The 20385-nt window shown below is 46.3% G+C and overlaps 1 protein-coding gene across 1 annotated transcript; it reads left to right on the top strand.

The window, feature by feature from the left end:
* Positions 1 to 934: 934 nt before the first annotated feature.
* Positions 935 to 17092, top strand: TEX33 (testis expressed 33). The gene is made up of 5 exons (XM_052641335.1): positions 935 to 956; positions 3993 to 4444; positions 6480 to 6624; positions 16700 to 16810; positions 17004 to 17092. The coding sequence occupies exons 1-5, from the start codon at positions 935 to 937 to the stop codon at positions 17090 to 17092; spliced, it is 819 nt and encodes a 272-aa protein (XP_052497295.1).
* Positions 17093 to 20385: the final 3293 nt, after the last annotated feature.

Here is a 20385-nt window from a genome sequence, read left to right as displayed (position 1 = left end):
TTATTGGCAGAGACCAATTTGCTGGGTGATCTGACAAATCACACTCTCTGAGTCTCAGTTTCTTTTTCTGTAAAATAAAGGGATTGGATTAACTAATCTCAAAGACCCTTTCCAGCTCTGACTTGATGCTTCTATGTTTTCCTTATTAAGATACTTACCACTTAGATCTAGGTATTAATCATCATTTATCCTAAACCATTTTATCCTATTCATATTACAAATTGCACAAAATCCTTTAAAAACACATGCAAAAGAATAAGAGAATATGAATAAAGAAAAAATTCACTTAGAAGAAAGGAACATAAACCTGAAAGCTGCAGAGGCTTTTGAAGATGCCAGTGCTGGCCCTCAAATTTGACCCAAAGGCCTGTTCTTCGGAAGAAAGGCAGAGATTATCCCAGAGTCAATTCCTGCTCTTGGCTCTCCTCCATGTTGGCCAAGCTGGTTCCTCTCTTTGAATGACCAGTTAGTAAAAATAGACAAAATCCTATTTGCAGAAGGCAAGTAGTCTCCAGGATGGGAGGCTTGGGGCAATGCCCCTCCCAGCTAGGGGCCTGCTGGGGGCCCCTAGAGAGGGTTGGGTGGTACAGATGGGGGAAGAAATAGAAGAAAAAGATTGCAAAGGAGGAAGAGGACCCCCAGGTTCCTTGAGAAAGAGGCACTGGGGATGGGGTGATCCAGCCTGCCAGGGTCCAGGAAGCAGGTCCAGTGCCAGGGGTGATGGGTGGATGGAGCAGAGGGGCTCCTTGGTGCCAGAGAGCCCTGGAGGCAGCACTGGGAGCCCTCTGGTCAGGGGCTGGGCAGATGGCCACAGGCCTCCCTGTTCAGCCCTCCATTCATCTTTGTTTGCAGAGACTTGTCATTTGAGATGGCCCTGTGTGTTTCTTTGTCTGCAGGACTAGGCTTGGAATTACCTGTTCCACAGCAAGAGCCGATGGAGCTGGGCCACCGAGCAGGTAGGATGGGCAAGCAGGGACATGCTGAGTGCACATGCAGGGCCTCTGGAGGGACCCCTGAGGACAGCAGGGACCAACCCCTCCCCCTCTTAGTCTTGCTCTGGCCTCTAGACCTGCTGTGTGGCCCCGACTTCCTTGAGGCTTCTATCTGAAGACAGAAAGAAGAGGAAGGGCACAGAGGGTTGCTGATCCCCTCCCATCTGCCTGGTCTGGGGATTATGACCCCACCTTAGTGTCCCCTCTTGTAACCAAACGCAAGTTCATGTGCCCATGGCACAGTGAAGCCATATAAACTAAAACATCAGAGTTTAGAGCCGAAAAAGTTCCTTACAGGGCCAAGCAAGGAAAATGGGTGGCTCTGGCTCAAAACCCCTGAACTCCTCAATGGTTTCCAGGCAGAAGATTTTATAGGCTTTGGGGAGAAGGCTGTAAGGTGTGTGACTTCCTTCTGATTGGTTGGTCGTGAGATAACAGAGTGGTGTTCTAGGAATCTTGTGCTCCAGTCTGAAGCTTTCATCCTCCACCAGGGTGGAGACCTTACTTCTTTTGAGAAAAACTCAGAGACATTCCTTGAGGAGGAACTAGGATCCTGCCTTAATCACTGCATTATTCTTTTTTTTCTGGCTGCAGCACACAACTTGCGGGGTCTTAGTTCCCCGACCGGAGACTGAACCTGCACCCTCGGCAGTGAGAGTGTGGGGTCCTAACCACTGGAGTGCCAGGGAATTCCCTGCAATATTTTTTTTTAATTATTTATTCATTGATTTGGCTGGGCTTCCCAGGTGACTCTGTGCATAAAGAATCCATCTGCAATGCAGGAGACGCAGGAGATGCGAGTTCAATCCCTGGCTCTGGAAGGTCCCCTGGAGGAGGGCATAGCAATCCACTCCAGTATTCTTGCCTGGAGAACCCCATGGACAAAGGAGCCTGGTGGGCTACTGTCCATGGGGTCAGACATGACTGAAGGGACTGAGCACACACACACACTGGCTTTCTGAGCCGGGGCAGGAGATATGTTCCCAGCCATTGCAGCTCTCCTGACCCTACAGGGCAAGTGGAGGGTGAGCAGGCAATTAAGATAAACTGTGTTGAGAGGAGGCAGGCAGTAGCACAGCCTGGGAGAAACAGGAGTATGGATCCTGGAGACCTGCCCGCTTCCTCCTCACTATTCTCCTCCCCACGATCATTACCCACATGGAGCTGAAGTCAGAGTATCCTGTTCTTGCCCCTTTGTTGTCTGCACAAAAGAGGAGAAACCTGTTCCCCCAAACCAGACTGCCTTCCCTCCCTCCTGTCTTGTGGTTCTGGCCAACAAACAGGCAGCCAAGAAAAGGGCGCCTCTGGGGACGAGGCTTCCAGGATGGGGACAGTGAACCTTCTCAAGAGAATGCATGCAGACAGCAGTAAGAGCACTCAGCACTGGCCTCATCAACCATGGCCCTGCCTTGTGCTTGTGGGGAGATGGAAGCCCAGCTCAGGGCAGGACTCCTCCTGAGCCCACAGGGCTGTGTATCTTTCAGGAGTACTGGAGGATCCATCCAAAACATTGTGGAGGGACAGCTACCACCTGAAACTGAGGATTGTGGGGGTGGCTGTATGTGGGGAGGGGGCAGAGACAGACCTGTCTTCTGTATTTTGCCCAGTAAGAAGGTGTCTATTATATACCACGTGTAAAATGCTATATAAAATGTGTTGTAAGTCACAGTGCAGGGGGTTGTAAGGTGAACTGTTACTGGTCATTAGGAAAGAAAACATCACTGGTTAGACCAGAGGGCATTGACTGTCAGATGCAGCCGGATGTCAAGGATGATAATATGAGAAGAAAGGATATTTCAGAATTGATGAGCTGCAGGGTGACCCTGGGTCTGACTCCCCTGCAGCCATCTACTCATTCACTCCCTCACTGATGGGTGCCACTGGCATCTCTGATGCATAGGGTTCTGATGGGTGCTGAGGGGAGGCCCAGGACCGACTCACCTGTGGACCCACTACCATGACTCCCCTCCCTGATCAGGGAGAGAAAATAACAGGGTTTGAAGCTTACAAGGATGGTGAGAGGGGAAAACCCAAAGAGATGCATGGAGCGTGCTGGGAACAGAGTTGTAGGGAGGCATTGGCTCCACCAGCTTGAGGTGGGTGTCAGTGAGGACTCCCTGGTGGGGCTGAGTTGGAAAGAACCTGGAGGATTTTGACTTAGGGGAAAGGAGGAGCTGGACTTCCAGGTAGCAGAACCAGTGTGAGCAAAGGCTGGGAGGTCGGACATCATGAGGTGTGGTGGGGAAGGAGTGGCAGTTTGGCTGGAGTCCCAGGGATCAGGGAAGAGAATGAGGAGAACTGCGGGCTTGGGGCAGGAGATTCCCGGAAACTGGAAGTCAGGGCAAGTGGGGATGGGGACAGGGAAGGGGAAAGATGGGGTATGAGAGCACGGAAGTGGCTGGGATGACACTACTCCATGAGCTGGAGAGCAGAGGAGAGAAGTGAGGTTGGGGAGCAGCTCTAACTGGGGACAAAAGCCGGCCAACCCAGCTCCAGTACTTTCTAGCTGTGTGACTTGGCCAAGCCGAAAGATGCCCTCTGTCAGCTTTCACAGTCGCTCACTGGATTGTTGGGGGTCGGGGGTCAGGGGTGGTGGATGGAGGGGGTTCAAGGTGCAGAAGGGAACTAACCAAATGGAGTCAGTTCACTAAAGCACGGAGAGGTCACCTCCTTTCCTGAAGGTCACACAGCTAGCCTCAAGGCTGGTCAGGCTGGGGCTGCAGCCCCTGTGGTCAAAAACAGTGAGGGCTGCCTTGTCCAGTGGGACATTTTTCAGGCTACTACCCTCTCTCTTGGTCTCTCTCCTGATTTCTCACCCATGCTTCCATCTCCCATGACTTCTTTCCATCCTACCACCCCCCCAACACCCCATACCATCCTTTTTTTTCTGCTCTGGGTTGTCTGTCTGTTCCCCTTCCCCACCCCCATCATTGTTTTCCTACCCTCCACTTTCTGCATGTCTGTCTCCTCTCCTTCCTTCCCTGTTTCTTCCCTTTTCAGGTACAACCACTCTGACCAGGGCCCATCCAAACAACAAGAAGGAAGGCCAGCAGGACACGGACCCCTGGAGAGCTGCCCATAGCCCTTTGGATACCTCCAAGCTCAAGTACCAGGCCCCAGTCTCCCCAAAGCCATCCCTGTACCGAGGAGACAGCCCCCGAGGCAGCTCCCTACAGCGGGCCTCCCTGGAGGAGATCCCGCCTCCACCCCCTTCAGCTGTCAGCCGGCGATCCCCCTGGAGGGACTCAGACCCGGAATCCCTGAAGAAGGGGAGCTTCAGACCCTCCTCGAGGGAGAGCAGGGCTTCCTTACGAGAAGGGGCTCAGCCATGCCAGGTGCTGAAGGAAGACCCCGACTCTGGGGCCCAGGGCCAGAGCGGCAGCAGCATTCCCAACAACATTCGTCACAAGTTTGGGAGCAACGTGGTGGACCAGCTGGTCTCTGAAGAGCAGGTGTCAGAACGGGGCACAGGAAGCTAAGGGTGGAAGGAGGGTCAAGCATGGAGATGGGCAATGAGGACCCCTAAGGAAGTTGCTCTTGAGTACAGAGTCCCAGTAATAATATCATCAATGAGTAGTGTTTACTGCCCACTTGCTATGGGCTAGGCACTGTGCACTGTTTAGTATTCACATCTAACTGTTCAATTTTCCCAGTGAGGGAGGTACTATAATAATCCTCATTTTACAGATTAGAAGCCCAAGCTTTAGCAGGCTTAAGTAAATTAACTCAAGTTAAATGGGATCCAAACTGTCTGGCAGATTCTGGAGCCCTGGTCTATAATGATTTTGCACTTACAAGATTTATGTTAGAATTAGATGCTTTTAATTTAAGTCTCCTCAAGGGGACAGGATTGACTGGGAATCAGAAGATTTAGGTTTGAATCCTGGCTTTGCCCCTGAATCCTGGGAGACTTTGTATAGCTACTTCTTCTCTCTGAACCCAGTCTCTACATCCGTCAAGTGAGGCTGACTAGATCAGGCTGGCAAATAACAGAGCCTGAATTCACAGCAGACGTCACCAATCGATGCTGGCCCTTTTCCCCCCACTTGATACATCATTGCAGGAACTCAGTGCTGATCAACTGAAAGTTGAGAGAAAACTTACCTGCCTACCTGCCACTTCTGGTCAAACAGAGATATTTTGAGGCATTTTGAGACATATTTTCAGTCACCGTCTCAGCCCTCATAATGGATACATTGTACAGCAGGCCCAGCGCTAGTCATTATTTCTTTTTTTTGCTGTTGTTCAGTGGCTAAGTCATGTCCAACTCTTTTCAACCCCATGGACTGCAGCACACCAGGCTCCCCTGTCCTTCACCATTTTTTTTTAACAAATGATAAATCTGGAGCTCAGAGAGGTGAAATGATCTGCCTGGGGTCACACAGAACAAGTAGAAGAGCCAGGGTCAGAAAGGCTATGGGTGGGTCCCTTTCTACTTTATCATCTTAAGGTGGGGTGACCCTTGCACCTGTTAGTCTGGGAGGTCAAAATCCTAAACTCCCGACTCCACTTGGAGGATCTTGCCCCAACTTGAGGTTGGCAGTATGGTCATTATCTCTCTCTGCCCTTCTTAGCTTAGGGAACGTGCCATTTCTCTCTCTGGCCATCATTGTCTTGGGCTTAAATTAAGAGATCTGTGTTTTGTTTTGGTTTAAATCCAGCTGTGACCCAGATCACAAGTGTCATCAGGCCAGCAAATATTAGAACTGGAAGTTATTTCAAAGACCACCCAGTTCTACCTCCACCCTCATTTTAAGAGTAGGGGAACTGAGGCCCAGAGGGGAGCAGAGACTTGCCCAAATTAGCAGCTGGTATATGGCAGAGTTGGGACCCAAACCAGGTTCCTGGCTCCTAGGCCTGGGCTCAACCACTCCTACCATTGTAGGAGGCCAACCAGGGCTTCCTTCTCTAGCTGTATGCTGGATTGAGTCCTGCCCTGAGGCCCAGTTTCCTTCTTTATGAATTGTGGAAATAATACCACCTTATAAACATGTCCCCTGGTGCTGTTCCATAGGGCTTCCCTGGTAGCTCACACGGTAAAGAATCCTCTTGCAATGCAGGAGACCTGGGTTTAATTCCTGGGTCAGAAAGATCCCTTGGAGAAGGGAATGGCAACCCACTCCAGTATTCTTGCCTGGAAAATCCCATGGACAGAGGAGCCTGGTGGGCTATAGTCCATGCGATTGCAAAGAGTTGGACAAGACTGAGCAACTGACACATTCACACGTTCAGTGTGGGGAGAAGTTTTCATGATCATTTTCTTCCTTGATGCCTGAGGCCCATGTGAAAGCTGAGGTGGTATGGGAGGATGAGGGCGTTCAGCTATGCCAGCTCCCAGGACTGGGAGTTGGTTGAAGGCTGCAGGCTTAGGGTGGGGAGGAGTGGTGAGGGCAGGCTCCAAGGGAGGAGAAATTAGAGGGGAGATGTGGGATTCACTTTGCTTCCCTTCCTTTTGTCTTCTCTCTCCCTCCTTCCCTTCCTACTTAGGCTCGAAAGGCCATCGGGGAAGCCTTGGAGGGCCAGAAGAGGGCAAGCTCATGGCCCAGCAGGATCCAGAGCCCCACGGAAATTACCTCCATCTTTTCAGACTACTATGATCTGGGCTACAACATGCGTTCAAACTTGTTTCAAGGTCAGGCCAAAAGACAAGGGTATGGGCTATGAAAACCCACAGCCTTCAAGTTATTGGGCCAGAAAGGACCTGGATCCCCAAAGGAATCTAAGACCCCAGGATACATCCCCAGGGACACTCATTTGACAGCCACCAAGGGCCACCTGTATGCCAGGCCTTGTGCCAAGTGCTGGGAATGTCCAGTCCCCTGGCAAGTCTGTCCTCACGGAGCAGATGGTCCCTCCCAGTTGACAGTCAGCCCTACCTCCCCCCTGTACCTCTGGTGTCCTAATCTGCCAAGAGGAGGCCAGTGGATCTCTGGTCTGGCCTGCTTTGATTACAGTGACAGTATCAGACTTCCTGGGTTCAAAGCTCAGCTTAGCCAATGGGTATGGCCTCAGGCAGGGTCCTTAACCTCTCTGAGCCTCAGCCAACTTTCTTGGTTGTTGTTATTTAGTTGCTGAGTCATGTTCATCTCTTTGCGACCCCATGGACTGCAGCATGCCAAGCTCCTCTGTCCTCCACTGTCTCTCAGAGTTTGTTCAAATTCATATCCATTGCATCAGTGATGCTATCTACTCATCTCATCCTCTGCCTCCCCCTTATCCTTTTGCCTTCAACCTTTCCCAGAATCACAGTCTTTTCCAATGAATTGGTTCTTTCCATTAGGTGGCCAAAGTATTGAAGATTCAGCTTCAGCAATGATCTTGCCAATGACTATTCAGGGTTGATTTCCTTTAGAATTGACTGATTTGACGATCTTGCAGTTCAAGAGACTCAAGAGTCTTCTCCAGCACCACAATTTGAAAGCATCAATTCTTCATCACTCAGCCTTCTTTACGGTCCTTCTTTATGTACTTTCTTGGTACAATGGGGCTTATAACATGACAGGATTTTATGAGGAATTAGCTTACTATCTGACAGGCCAGTATTTTTCTTTCCCAGAGCCCAGCAGGGGCACCTCTGGGGCAAAGTATGGGTCAGAGGCCAAGACATCTGCAGTAAGTTCTGTGGGCCTCTGAGGTCCTATTTGTCAGAGAAGTACCCCTAGCTCCATCTCACAGGCTGATGGGAAACAATTTCCCCAGGGCTTCTTGGTCATACAAGGTGGATCTGAAACTCAAATCCAGGTTTTCCTTCCACTTGCAAAGCCCCAGAGTCTTTTCCCAGTACTTGGTCACCTCCCAAAATATGACCCTGTTCCCAGGGGTCTAACTGATTGCTCGGATGGGGGTCCTTGGTGAGCAAGGGGCAGCTTCTCTCTGTCCCCACATTCAAGTTTGGCCTCACTGCAAAATATCAAGTCTTTCTGGCCCCTTTCTTCCCTCCCTCCTTATTCTGTGCCTTCTCAGTGTCCTCAGGGCCTGGCAAACCTCCTACCTGGCTCAGATCCTCATCACCCAAGGAACCAGACAACCACTGGAAAACTTTCTAAGTTTTCCTTTGAGCTTGAAGAAGAAGTAGTGCTTGGGGAGAGAAGAGAGAATACAGCCTCAGTTTGTCCCTTTCTGAGTCTTGGGAGTTGGCCTTCCATTACAATTATCACTCAATAATTTTATGTATGTCTTTATATGGTGATGTTTGAAGTGAAGTGAAGTCACTCAGTCGTATCCGACTCTTTGCGACCCCATGGACTGTAGCCTACCAGGCTCCTCTGTCCATGGGATTTTCCAAGCAAGAATACTGGAGTGGGTTGCTGTTTCCTTCTCCAGAAGATCTTCCTGACCCAGAGATCGAATCCAGGTCTCCTGCATTGTAGGCAGACTCTTTACCGTCTGAGCCACCAGGGAAGTCTCTCTCAGTTCAGTTCAGTTCAGTCGCTCAGTCGTGTCTGACTCTTTGCGACCCCATGAATTGTAGAACACCAGGCCTCCCTGTCCATCACCATCTCCTGGAGTTCACTCAAACTCACCTCCATCGAGTCGGTGATGCCATCCAGCCATCTCATCCTCTGTCGTCCCCTTCTCCTGTCCCCAATCCCTCCCAGCATCAGAGTCTTTTTCAATGAGTCAACTCTTCGCATGAGGTGGCCAAAGTACTGGAGTTTCAGCTTTAGCATCATTCCTTCCAAAGAAATCCCAGGGCTGATCTCCTTCAGAATGGACTGGTTGGATCTCCTTGCAGTCCAAGGGACTCTCAAGAGTCTTCTCCAACACTACAGTTCAAAAGCATCAATTCTTCGGTGCTCAGCTTTCTTCACAGTCCAACTCTCACATCCATACATAACTAATGGAAAAACCATAGCCTCGACTAGACGGACCTTTGTTGGCAAAGTAATGTCTCTGCTTTTGAATATGCTATCTAGGTTGGTCATAACTTTCCTTCCAAGGAATAAGCGTCTTTTAATTTCATGGCTGCAATCACCATCTGCAGTGATTTTGGAGCCCCCCAAAATAAAGTCTGCCACTGTTTCCACTGTTTCCCCATCTATTTCCCATGAAGTGATGGGACCAGATAAAAGAATGATATAAAAAGCATCTGTGTATACTTTACCCAGGGCTTCGCTGGTGGTCACATGGTAAGGAATCTGCCTGCAATGCAGGAGACGCTGGGTCAGGAAGAGCCCTTGGAGAAGGGAATGAATGACAACCTACTACAGTATTCTTGTCTGGAAAATTCCATGGACAGAGGAGCCTGGCCAACTTCAGTCCATGGGGTCACAAAGAGTCGGACATGACTGAGCGACTGGCATGCACACGCACACTTCAGCCAGCCTGAGAAATAATTGCGTCAAGGGAGCAAACCCATGGAGCCAGTGCAAACTAGCTTGCATCAGCTTCTAAGAGCTGATTGTTAAATTTTACCAAATTGTTGATACCATGAGCTATCTTACAATTGGCCGTAGTCCTACAATTGCCCTTTGAACACAGAGCAGTCAGGGTGTCAATCACTGCCCTACCCGTACCCCCAGCACACAGTCAACAATCCAAGTACTACTATCTCTGCCCCCCAAACAAAGGAATTGATAAATGGCTCACCCAAGGGAGGACGCTGAGATAGTTGAAACAGAATCATGACTCAAATCCTAGTTCTTTTGATTCTATGTATGGTGACCCATAACCAAACACAAACTTGCCCTACACCTAGTTAGTTTTCAAATAACTATAGAAGGAAAATGCAGGTACTAAATTTATTGAAAAAAAAAAAAAACATACACATATAGGTGGACCTGTGCATTTCAAACCCATATTGTTCAAGGGTCAACTCCAGAAACTGGCAAGGGCTTACAAATTAGGGCATTGCTTTCTGCACCCAGCAGAAAGCAGACAGGCAGTGTGCCTCACCCATCCATCCCCCTCCATCCGCCCAAGGTGGTCCTGGCATTTGCTGCTCCAGGCTGAGGAAGTGCTTGTGGCTGGACAAGAGTGGGAGGGAAGGTGGGGACAAGAGTGGGAGACAAGGTGGGGAAGGCCGCAGGAAGGTCTTTTCTCTTAGTGAGGTGAGGAACCAAGGGAGGGTCTAAAGCAGAGAATGGCATTGACTTTGATTAAAGGATCATTCCAGTTGCTGTGTTGAGAACACAGGGAGCTGGGATAGAAACAGGGAGACCAGTGAGGAGGTGCCTGCAAAAATCCAGGTGGGGTAAATGATGGGGGCTTGGTCTAGAGAGCAGGGCTGCTGCATTTTATGACTCTGATGGGTACCATTGTGCAAGAATGGGCTTCCCAGGTGGCTCAAGTGGTAAAGAACCTGCCTCCCAACGAAGGAGATGTAGGAGATGCCGGTTTGACATCTGGGGTGGGAAGATCCCCGGGAGGAGGAAATGGCAACCCACTCCAGTATTCTTGCCTGGCAAATCCCTTGGACAGAGGAACCTGATGGGCTTCAGTCCATGGGGTCACAAAGAGTCGGACACAACTGAGCACGCACACACATTGTGCAATATGGTGGCACAAGGAGGTAATGGTGAAGGTGATCTGCAGGGCACAAAGGCTATTTGTGTAAGGCAGGGTAAACACAACATACTAACCAATGGATCTGGGATGCATGAGAGGGAATAAAGGTTGATGTCATGGTCTTTGACCTGAACAACTTAAAGGGTGAGATTGTCATTTACTGAGATAGAGAAGGGTCCAGGAGGACTGGCTTGAAGAAATCCTATGCCATGCTGAGTCATAAAGGTAATCTTTTATATAGTCTACTAAAATATTCAGTTTTGGTTTTCACACCTAAGTCTTTAATCCATGTGGAGTTGATTTCTGTTTTCAGTGTGAAGTAAGTATTCATTGTTAATTTCTCCTTGGTGTGAATTACCAATTTTCTCAGTACCTTTTACTGAATTATCTCATCTTTTCCCCCCAGTGACCTGCAGCGGTACCACTGGTCTCCATCAAGTTTTCTTATGCGCATGGATCAGTTTCCAGGCTCTCTATTCTGTCCACTGGTCTAATATTGCACTTTTAATTATTAGGGTATTATAAGTGGCCTGATATCTGGTTGGGCTGTCTTCAATCCCCACCCCTTCACCACCACCAGCAGGAACAGCTAACGTCATAGTTTATTCTAGGCTCTTTGCTCTTCATATAAATTCTAAATCAGCTTGTCAATATCCATGAAAAATCCTGTTGGCATTTTGATTGAAAGTATTGATACATTGAATCTATAGCTCAATTTAGGGGCAGTTTTCAGTTTTATGACAATGAATTTTCCAATCCATGAGTATGGTCTACAACCCCATTAACTTAAATCTACCTTCAAAATTTGTCAATAACACTTTACAATTTTTTTTCTGCAAAGATTATACAACTTTTTGTTAGACTTACTTTGAAAAATCTTTTATTTATCTACTTTTTGCTGCTTATTGCAAATAGTATATTTTTTAAAATGTGATTTTTTTTCTAACTTTGCTGCTTATATACACAGAGGCAATTTTAATTTTTGTATATTAATCTTACATCCAGAGAGCTTACTCAATTCACCTATTAATTCCAATAATTTGTTTGTAGATTCTTTGGGACTTCTTATTTTTAATAGTAACAATGGCTCTATTTATGTGTAGCATGTAACATGAGCCAGGCACTGCTCTAAGTACTTTATATACATTTTAATTTTCATAAGAACCTTAGGCAGTATTGCTATAATCTGCCCCTGCCACCTTTTTAAGATAGAAAAAATAACTTGCTTAAGGCTACTTGCTTAAATAACTTGCTTAAGGCCACACAGCTAGGAATAGTCAGAGTTGGGGTTAAACTCTGGCAGCCTGGGACCAGAATTCATATTATTACCCATGAGGCTCTATTCCATCTTTGTACCATCTGTCCCAGCTGGCTTATCTGGGACAATGGTGCAAATAAGCAGGTATCTTTCTCTGCTTCTTGAGTCTAGCGTTTTACTATTAAATCCAATATTTTAAAAGGAATTTGAAGGTACCCTTTATCAGATTGAAGGTTCCATTTATTCCTAGTTAGCTAGCACTTTAATTTTTTTAAAAGTCGTGCATGAGTGTTGAGTTGTATTAACTATTTCTACAGCTGTTTTTGTTTAGTTTTTTTTGACTGTACTGCTTGGCTTGCATGGATGAGTTCCCCACCCAGACCCGCGGCAGGGTGGAGTCCTAACCACTGGACCACCAGGGAAGCCCCATAAGGTTTTTCTATTTTTGGCTGTGCCTCACAACATCTTAGTTCCCTGCCCAGGGTTGGAACCCATGACCCCCACAGTGGGAGCACAGAGTCTTAACCTCTGGACCACCAGGGAAGTCATACAGCTATTACTTAGATGGTCATGTGATTTTTCCCTTTGATCTGTTGATGTCGTAAATTATAGTAACTGATTTTTAAATAGTAAACCAAACTTGTATACCTGCATTTAAATTAGTATAGATGCATTATCAGGCTTCCTGGGTGGTTCGGGGTAAAGAATCCACCTGCCAACACTGGAGTTGAGGGTTCAATCTCTGGGTTAGGAAGATCCCTTGGAGAAGGGGATGGCTACCCACTCCTTGCCTGGGAAATCCCAAGGACAGAGGAGGCTATAGTCCACGTGGATCACCAAACAGTTGGACACGACTTTGCGATTAAACAACAGATGCATTATTTTTTTTAATTGTAAAGGCTGTCTTGTAGAAAAGTGTATAAAGTCTTTGTGTAGAGTATAAAGAATAATAATAACTAGTTGTGTGCCACCTCCTGGGTCAGTGGGTGGTTTTACAGGGACCTTGGAAGCCTCTCCTGTATTTCTCCCAGCTGCCTCATTTCACTTTTGTTTGACCCGTTTTTTTTTGTTGTTTTTGGCTCATGGCTGTGAAAGTGCTAAGTCCTAATCACTTGACCGGCAGGGAAGTCCCTGTTTGACTCTTGTTAACAATCCCTTTGCTTTTCTCTATAGTGTCAGACCTCCTGGGCAGGAGACATTTGAGTACAGACCGGAAGGAGTGGGGCTTGGCCTGTGGATTGCAAGGGAAAAGCAGTCAGGCACAGGGGCCATGCTAAGGACATAGGCTCTTTCTGGCCCTTTTACTGGGAACCACTGTAGGATTTTGTACTAAGGAGTGACTTCTGTTTCCAAGGATCCATCTGGCTGTAGTGTTACAGGACAAAACCCAGAGGGGCAGGACTTAGAAGCAGGGGGACCAGTGAGGAGGACCAGATCAGAGGCAGGATTGAAAATGGCTCCAGGCTGGTCCTCTCTCCACTAGCTCACATCTGGTTCACAGAAACACATGCATGTACATCCTTGCACTTGAGGGATCATGCCTGGTGCATTCTTATCTGGGGCCAATGCCTCTTGTTCCAAGCCTTGGTGCACCCCAAACTTTTGGGCAATGTGTCAAGCTCCCCAAGTGACCCCAGGAGTTATTTCACAGCTCAGTCTGTTATCTGATCTCTACTAGCCTTGGGCTTCAGTCCAAGTCTCTGATGTAACATTGCGTTCCGTAAGCATTTAAATCGATAAATACCAAACACCATAAAAATCACTTTTTAAAAAGTGGATTTCTTTCTCAATAGCATCACCGTTGGAGAACACGACCTGTAATGATTACAGTCCTTTCAAATGTGGAGCTTTATAACCCAGCAGATGGTCAATTTTTATAGATAATCAATATATATTTGAAAATAATTTGAATTCAGGATTCTGTATTTGTTCAATAAAGCAGGCTTGCTAATTATCTCCATAGAAATCTTCAAATTCCTTGTTAATATTTTTTTGTTTAATCTATTAATTACTAAAAGATGTACCTTCAAGTCTTTCCCTGTGAGAGCAGCCTTGTCAATTGCTCTTTGCAGTTCTGTCAGTTTTGCTTTACCAATTTTGGGATTATTCCAGTGCAGCTAGTTTAGAATTATTATGTCACTGGAATGAACTGCAGTTACTTTTATTTCTTATAGTGCTTTTGCTTTACAGTCTATTTTATCCAATATTAATGTAGTGTGACTAGATTGCTTTGTGATTTTGTGATAATTAATCCTTTTCTGTATTTCCATTTTTATCTTCTCTTTGTGTCTTTTTGCTTTAAATGTGCTTTAAATAATATATCTTAAAACATCTATAGCCTGATCATCTGTTTTTTAAACAGCTTGTCTACTCCATTTACATTTCTTTTAATTATTGATAGATTTGGATTTATTTTTATGATCTTATTTTGTACTTTCTGTTTGACCTAATTTTTCTATGCTGCTTTTTTTCTCCTTCTCTTGTATTGGATTTGAGTGAGCTTTCTTTCTTCCCCCAATCTAATTTTTGTCCTTATTCTTCCTATTGTCTCAGTGGTTATCCTTGACTTTTTTTCTTTCTGGCCAAACTGTGTGGCTTGCAGGATCTTAGTTCCCCTATTGTGGAAGCTCAGTCCTAACCACTGGACCTCCAGTGAATTCCCTATCTTTGATATTTTTACATGCATAGTTAGCAAATTCTAAAGTTAATCAAGGTATTTCAGCTTTTCTGAACAATATAAAGGTGTTAAAATGCTTCACCTTTATTCTTGCCACCCCTCCAATATCAGCTAATGCGTGATTATTTTACAGGTTTTTTACTCTACATAAGCAAAGTAGTTTAAGCTGTGGATTCTGGAGCCACAGGGTCCGAGTTTGAGTCCTCCATCTTTCACTTACCAGCTGCGTGACTTTAGACAAGTGACTTAAACTTTCTGTGCTTCAGTGACTTCAACAGCAAAATGGGGGTAATAACTACACTTCTTAGGGTTGTTGGGAAAATTCAGTGAGGAAGTTCTGTAAAGCTTTGAATGAAACAGTCTGTGCTTAGCACCTGATACATCGTCAAAAATACTTACCTGTCACAGTCATCATTTTGCTCCATATATTCAACATTGTACTGTTGTTATAATTGATGTGTATTTAGATTTATTCAGGGTTTTCAATATCTTTGCCTACCATCCCTTCTTTTACCTCAGATCTTCCTTCTGGGATTATTTTTTCTTTCTGAATTATGTTGTTTAGAAGATATTTGGGGTGAGATTCTGTTGTTGGTATTTTTTTTGCTAAGCTGTGTGGCCTATGGGATCTCAGTTCCCCAAGCAGGGATCAAACCTGTGTCCCCTGCATTGGCAGCACAGAGTCTTAACCACTGGACTGCCCAGGAAATCCCTGTTGTTGGTAAATTTTACGCTCACAAAGATTTTTATTTCATCCTATTCTTGGAAGAGTTATTGTAAACAGTTCTAGATTGTTGATTTCTTTTTGTCAGCACTTTGATAATGCTAATTTATTTCCTTTTCACTTGGATGGTTAATTATACTCATTATTATTCTCTGTAAGTAATCTGTCTTTTCTCTGTGGCTATTTCTAAGATTTCATTGTCTCTGGTATTCCAAATTTTACTTGATTGTACCTAGGTAAGGAATTCTTTTTACTTAAACCGACTGGGAAATTGTGATTCTTGAATCTAAGGATTCATATATTTCATCAATTCTGAAAAAAATCCAGCCACTATCTTTCCAAATATTGTCTTTCCCTGTTTTCTCCACTCTCTCCTTTAGAACTACAATTAGACATACGTTAGGCCCTCTCATTTAATCTTCATTTAACAATTTTTTATTTTCCACATCTTTATTTCCCCCCTCTATGCTGCATTCTACTTAATTTCTTTAGCTAGTATCTACTGATTTACCTTTTTTTCTCATCTGTATCTAATTAGTTCTTTTACCTGTCTGTTGAATTTGTTTTTAAAAGTTATGATGTCAATTTTCAAACTTAAAGAAAAGTAGAGAGAAGAATTTAATAAGCAGATACTGCACTTACCATCCAGCTTCAATAATTATCAATACACAACTAATCTTGTTTCATCATTTTCCTCACCCACCCATTCATTCCCACCCCAGATCATTCTGAAGCAAATCCCAGGCCTCTTACCATCCATCACCTTTCTTTTTATTTTATATTCCATCCATTGTGTGTGCATGCTCAGTCTCGTCAGCTGTGTCTGACTCTTTGAGACCCTATGGACTGTAGCCCACAAGGCTCCTCTGTCCATGGGATTCTTCAGGCAATAATACTGGAGTGGGTTGCCATGCCCTCCTTCAGGGGATCTTCCTGACCTAGGGATTGAACCCATTGCCTTTCAACTAATATATTTCATTTCTGAAATTCCATTTGCTTCTTTTACTAACCTGTCTGTTCTTTATGGGTAGTTTTTTATTCTTTGCTTATGTTTTTATTCTCTTTTTCACAACTTCACACACTGAATGACAATAATTTTATACTCTGTAACTGATCATTCAAATCCTTGTGTCTTTTGGAATTTGGTCCTCTGATGATTTTTCTGACTTTTTATCATGGTAACTATTTCCTTGTGTGTGTTTTAACTTAACACACAGACCTAAATGAAAATATAAGTACCAACTGCCACATGCCAGCTGCTCCAAGGAATGTAATCTTCCCAGTATTGTGAGAAAATTGTATTCTTTTGAACAGATCAAGAGGTCAAAGCTCTGAGAGATTAAAATCTTATCTGAGGCCATACTGTCCATAAATGATGGACATTGGGTTTGAGTCCAGGCCAGCCTTCCTCTGCCTAACCCTTCCTATCCCCTGCCCTTCCACAACCCATGATCCACAGGGGAAACTGACACCCAGAGATGAACCCTGGAGTACTTGACCTCTGCTGACTTGGGGCTTCTTTTCTTCGTGGGGTTCTACAGGGGCCCCACAGGAGACGAAGAGCCTCATGAAGGCTTCCTACACCCCCGAGGTGATTGAGAGATCGGTGAGGGACTTGGAGCACTGGCATGGCAGGAAGACGGATGATCTGGGTAGGTGGGGAGCTGAGGGTGGCGGAGGAGGGAACTCCCTGGGTAGGCTGTGTTGGCCTAAGGTCCTGAGAGAATCCACAGCAGCGGCCAGAGCCCTGGGGTGGGCCCGGAAGACATAAGGTTGCCACTGGGACCCGCACACTCCAGAGATCCTCTTGGTGATTTGTGGTGGCTCCTTCTCTCCTCTCTGCAGGACGGTGGCACCAGAAAAATGCAATGAACATGAACTTGCAGAAAGCACTGGATGAGAAAGAAAAGAGCAAAAACAAGAACTCAAAGTAGATACAACCCAGGAGAGGTGCCCTCCGCTCAGAGAAAGTGCTAATAAAGAAAGGCACACATCTGAACCTTTGTCTCTGCTTGGCTCCTCTCTTCACGTTGGGGGAGAGGGCAATGTGTAGCGCTGGAGAAGCCTACTGAGAAAGGACAGAAGCCCTAACAGTCCAAACTACCGTCCCCTCCTCACTCAACCCCAGCCTTTCCTCCTGGGGACACACACACACACACACCACACACACACACACCCCCCACACACACACCACACACACACACACACACACCACACACCACACACACACCACACACACACCCCACACACACACACACCACACACACCACACACACACACCACACACACCACACACACACCACACACACACACATACCACACACACACCACACACACACCACACACACACACATACCACACACACACCACACACACACACACACACCACACACACACCACACACACCACACACACACACACACACACCACACACACACACACACCACACACACCACACACACACACACACACACACACAGCACACACACACACACCACACACCACACACGTTTCCCTCATAATTCCAGGAAAGGATGTGAGAGCAGAGTGGAACTCTGCTCAAGCCCACGGGGTGCCTCGCCCAGGGCGAAGGGCTCCTATAGGGGACCACTGCTAGATCTTACTGCACCGTCTCCCTAGCACAACCCCAATTATTTCCAGACATCTGTTCCTTCCCCAAGATCCAAGGGACTTCAGAGGAACTGGCCCTGCCTCCTCCAATCCAGGGGTAATTTTGATTGGTCTTCAGGAATTCTAACCCGTCCTTCTACACACAAAGTGATTGGTTCTAAAGGGGCATGTGATTCAACTTGGGCCAATGAGATGCAAGAAAAGGTGTAGGTGTGTGGAGCATTCTGGGAAATTCTTTCCTCTACTTGGAAAGCTTAGGAGCCTTCCTTGCTCCTCTTGTGGTGAGAGAAACGTGCAGAGCAGGCAGCTCTTGGCAGATACCCTATGACTAAAGGAACGGCGGACACTGCAGCACAATCTGGTCCCCCATGACCTCACCGAACTCCATCCTCCTGGCCAGATGTTCCCCCCACCCCCACCCCCCCCCACACCCACTGCCCGCTCCCTCTGGACTTCTCATAATGTGCACCTGGGCATCTTCTCACTGTTAAGTCAAACTTATCTTGAACCAATAAAGGCCCCTGGTAACAAGAGAGGAGGGACCTCGGAATTGGGGCACCAAGGAAGAATCCCCAGAGAAGGGGTTCCAGGTTAGACAGTCATGCTTGCCATCTGATCCCAAGGCTTATAACCTGGTGTCTCCAAGACATAGCACTCTCCAACGCCCAGATCACTGATTTGCACTAAACCAACCCCAAACCTAGGAGCTTAAAATGACCACAATCATTTATTTACTTAGATTGTGCAGTTTGAGCAGGGTTAGAAGGTATGGCTCGTTTCTGCTCCATGGGGCATCTGCTGTGAAAATGGCTGCTTCTCTCACATACCCTGTGTCTCAGCTGGAGGCCAGTTGGGCATTACTTTTTGTTTGTTGGAGCTCCGCCTCTCCTTGTGGCAGCTTGGGCTTCTTCCTGGCATGGTGACTGTGTTCCAAGAAGGAGTCTCTCAAGGAGACAAGACTCAACGTGTTAGAACTTATCATGTCTTAATACCAGCTTGTTAATGTCCCTGTGGTCAGAGACAAATACGGTCAAGTTAAACTTCTAGTGGGAGGTGGCTAAATAAGAGCATTCCTATCAGCAGAAACAGTTCACTGGGGACTCACCACAATAACTGTCTACCACAGTGACCATCATCCTCTGGAAAAATCAAAAGTACATCTTTGGCAAAAAAAGGGGGCAGGCCCCTTCTTCCACAAAAAGGAGTGACATCTTTAAGGTAGGATTGGACGTAGTAGAGGGAGGTGAATTCGGCTTGATTTAATATTTACTGGGTACCTGACTGTGTAAAACATTGAGTTCAGCTCAGCTTTCTAATATTAGGTACCTAATTTCTGCAAGACACTGTTCTTGTGTGAGAAAAACTAGATTTTATCTTTCAGTTCAGAGCAGTTCAGTCACTCACTTATGTCCGACTTTATGTGACCCCATGGACTGCAGCACACCAGGCTTCCCTGTCCTTTAACAACTCCTGGAGCTTGCTTAAACTCATGTCCATCGAGTCGGTGATGCCATCCAATCATCTCATCCTCTGTTGTCCCCTTCTCCTCCTGCCTTCAATCTTTTCCAGCATCAGGGTTTTCTCCAAGGAGTCAGTTCTTCACATCAGGTGGCCAAAGTATTGGAGTTTCAGCTTCAGCATCAGTCCTTCCAATGAATGTTCAAGACTGATTTCCTTTAGAATGTCTCCTTGCAGTCCAGGGGACTCTCAAAAGTCTTCTCCAACATCGCAGTTCAAAAGCATCAATTCTTCTGTGCTCAGCTTTCTTTATAGTCCAACTTTCACATCCATATGTGACTACTGGAAAAATCATAGCTTTGGCCAGATAGACCTTTGTTCACAAAGTAATGTCTCTGCTTTTTAATATAGTGTCTCAGTTCAGTTCAGTTCAGTCGCTCAGGTGTGTCCGACTCTTTGCGACCCCATGAATCGCAGCACGCCAGGCCTCCCTGTTCATCACCATCTCCCGGAGTTCACTCAGACTCACGTCCGTCGAGTCGGTGATGCCATCCAGCCATCTCATCCTCAGTCGTCCCCTTCTCCTCCTGCCCCCAATCCCTCCCAGCATCAGAGTCTTTTCCAATGAGTCAACTCTTCACATGAGGTGGCCAAAGTACTGGAGTTTCAGCTTTAGCATCATTCCTTCCAAAGAAATCCCAGGGTTGATCTCCTTCAGAATGGACCGGTTGGATCTCCTTGCAGTCCAAGGGACCCCTGAAGAGTCTTCTCCAACACCACAGTTCAAAAGCATCAATTCTTCGGTGCTCAGCCTTCTTCACAGTCCAACTCTCACCATCCATACATGACCACAGGAAAAACCATAGCCTTGACTAGACGGACCTTTGTAGGCAAAGTAATGTCTCTGCTTTTGAATATGCCATCTAGGTTGGTCATAACTTTTCTTCCAAGGAGTAAGCGACTTTTAATTTCATGGCTGAAATCACCATCTGCAGTGATTTTGGAGCCCAAAAAAATAAAGTCTGACACTGTTTCCACTGTTTCCCCATCTATTTCCCATGAAATGACGGGAACAGATGCCATGATCTTCGTTTTCTGAATGTTGAGCTTTAAGCCAACATTTTCACTCTCCTCTTTC

The sequence above is a fragment of the Budorcas taxicolor genome, chromosome 5 (assembly GCF_023091745.1).
Source record: "Budorcas taxicolor isolate Tak-1 chromosome 5, Takin1.1, whole genome shotgun sequence".
Taxonomy (NCBI): domain Eukaryota; kingdom Metazoa; phylum Chordata; class Mammalia; order Artiodactyla; family Bovidae; genus Budorcas; species Budorcas taxicolor.
The sequence above is the reverse complement of the archived record's forward strand: the minus strand, read 5'-3'. Positions and strand labels throughout refer to the sequence as shown.

Excerpts from the sequence above, each read along its gene's own strand:
- TEX33 (XM_052641335.1), top strand. The coding sequence starts at position 935 with ATGGAGCTGGGCCACCGAGCAG. Across the intron at positions 6,625-16,699 it reads GCGTTCAAACTTGTTTCAAG|GGGCCCCACAGGAGACGAAG; the intron begins GTCAGGCCAAAA and ends GGGGTTCTACAG. Across the intron at positions 16,811-17,003 it reads CAGGAAGACGGATGATCTGG|GACGGTGGCACCAGAAAAAT; the intron begins GTAGGTGGGGAG and ends TCCTCTCTGCAG.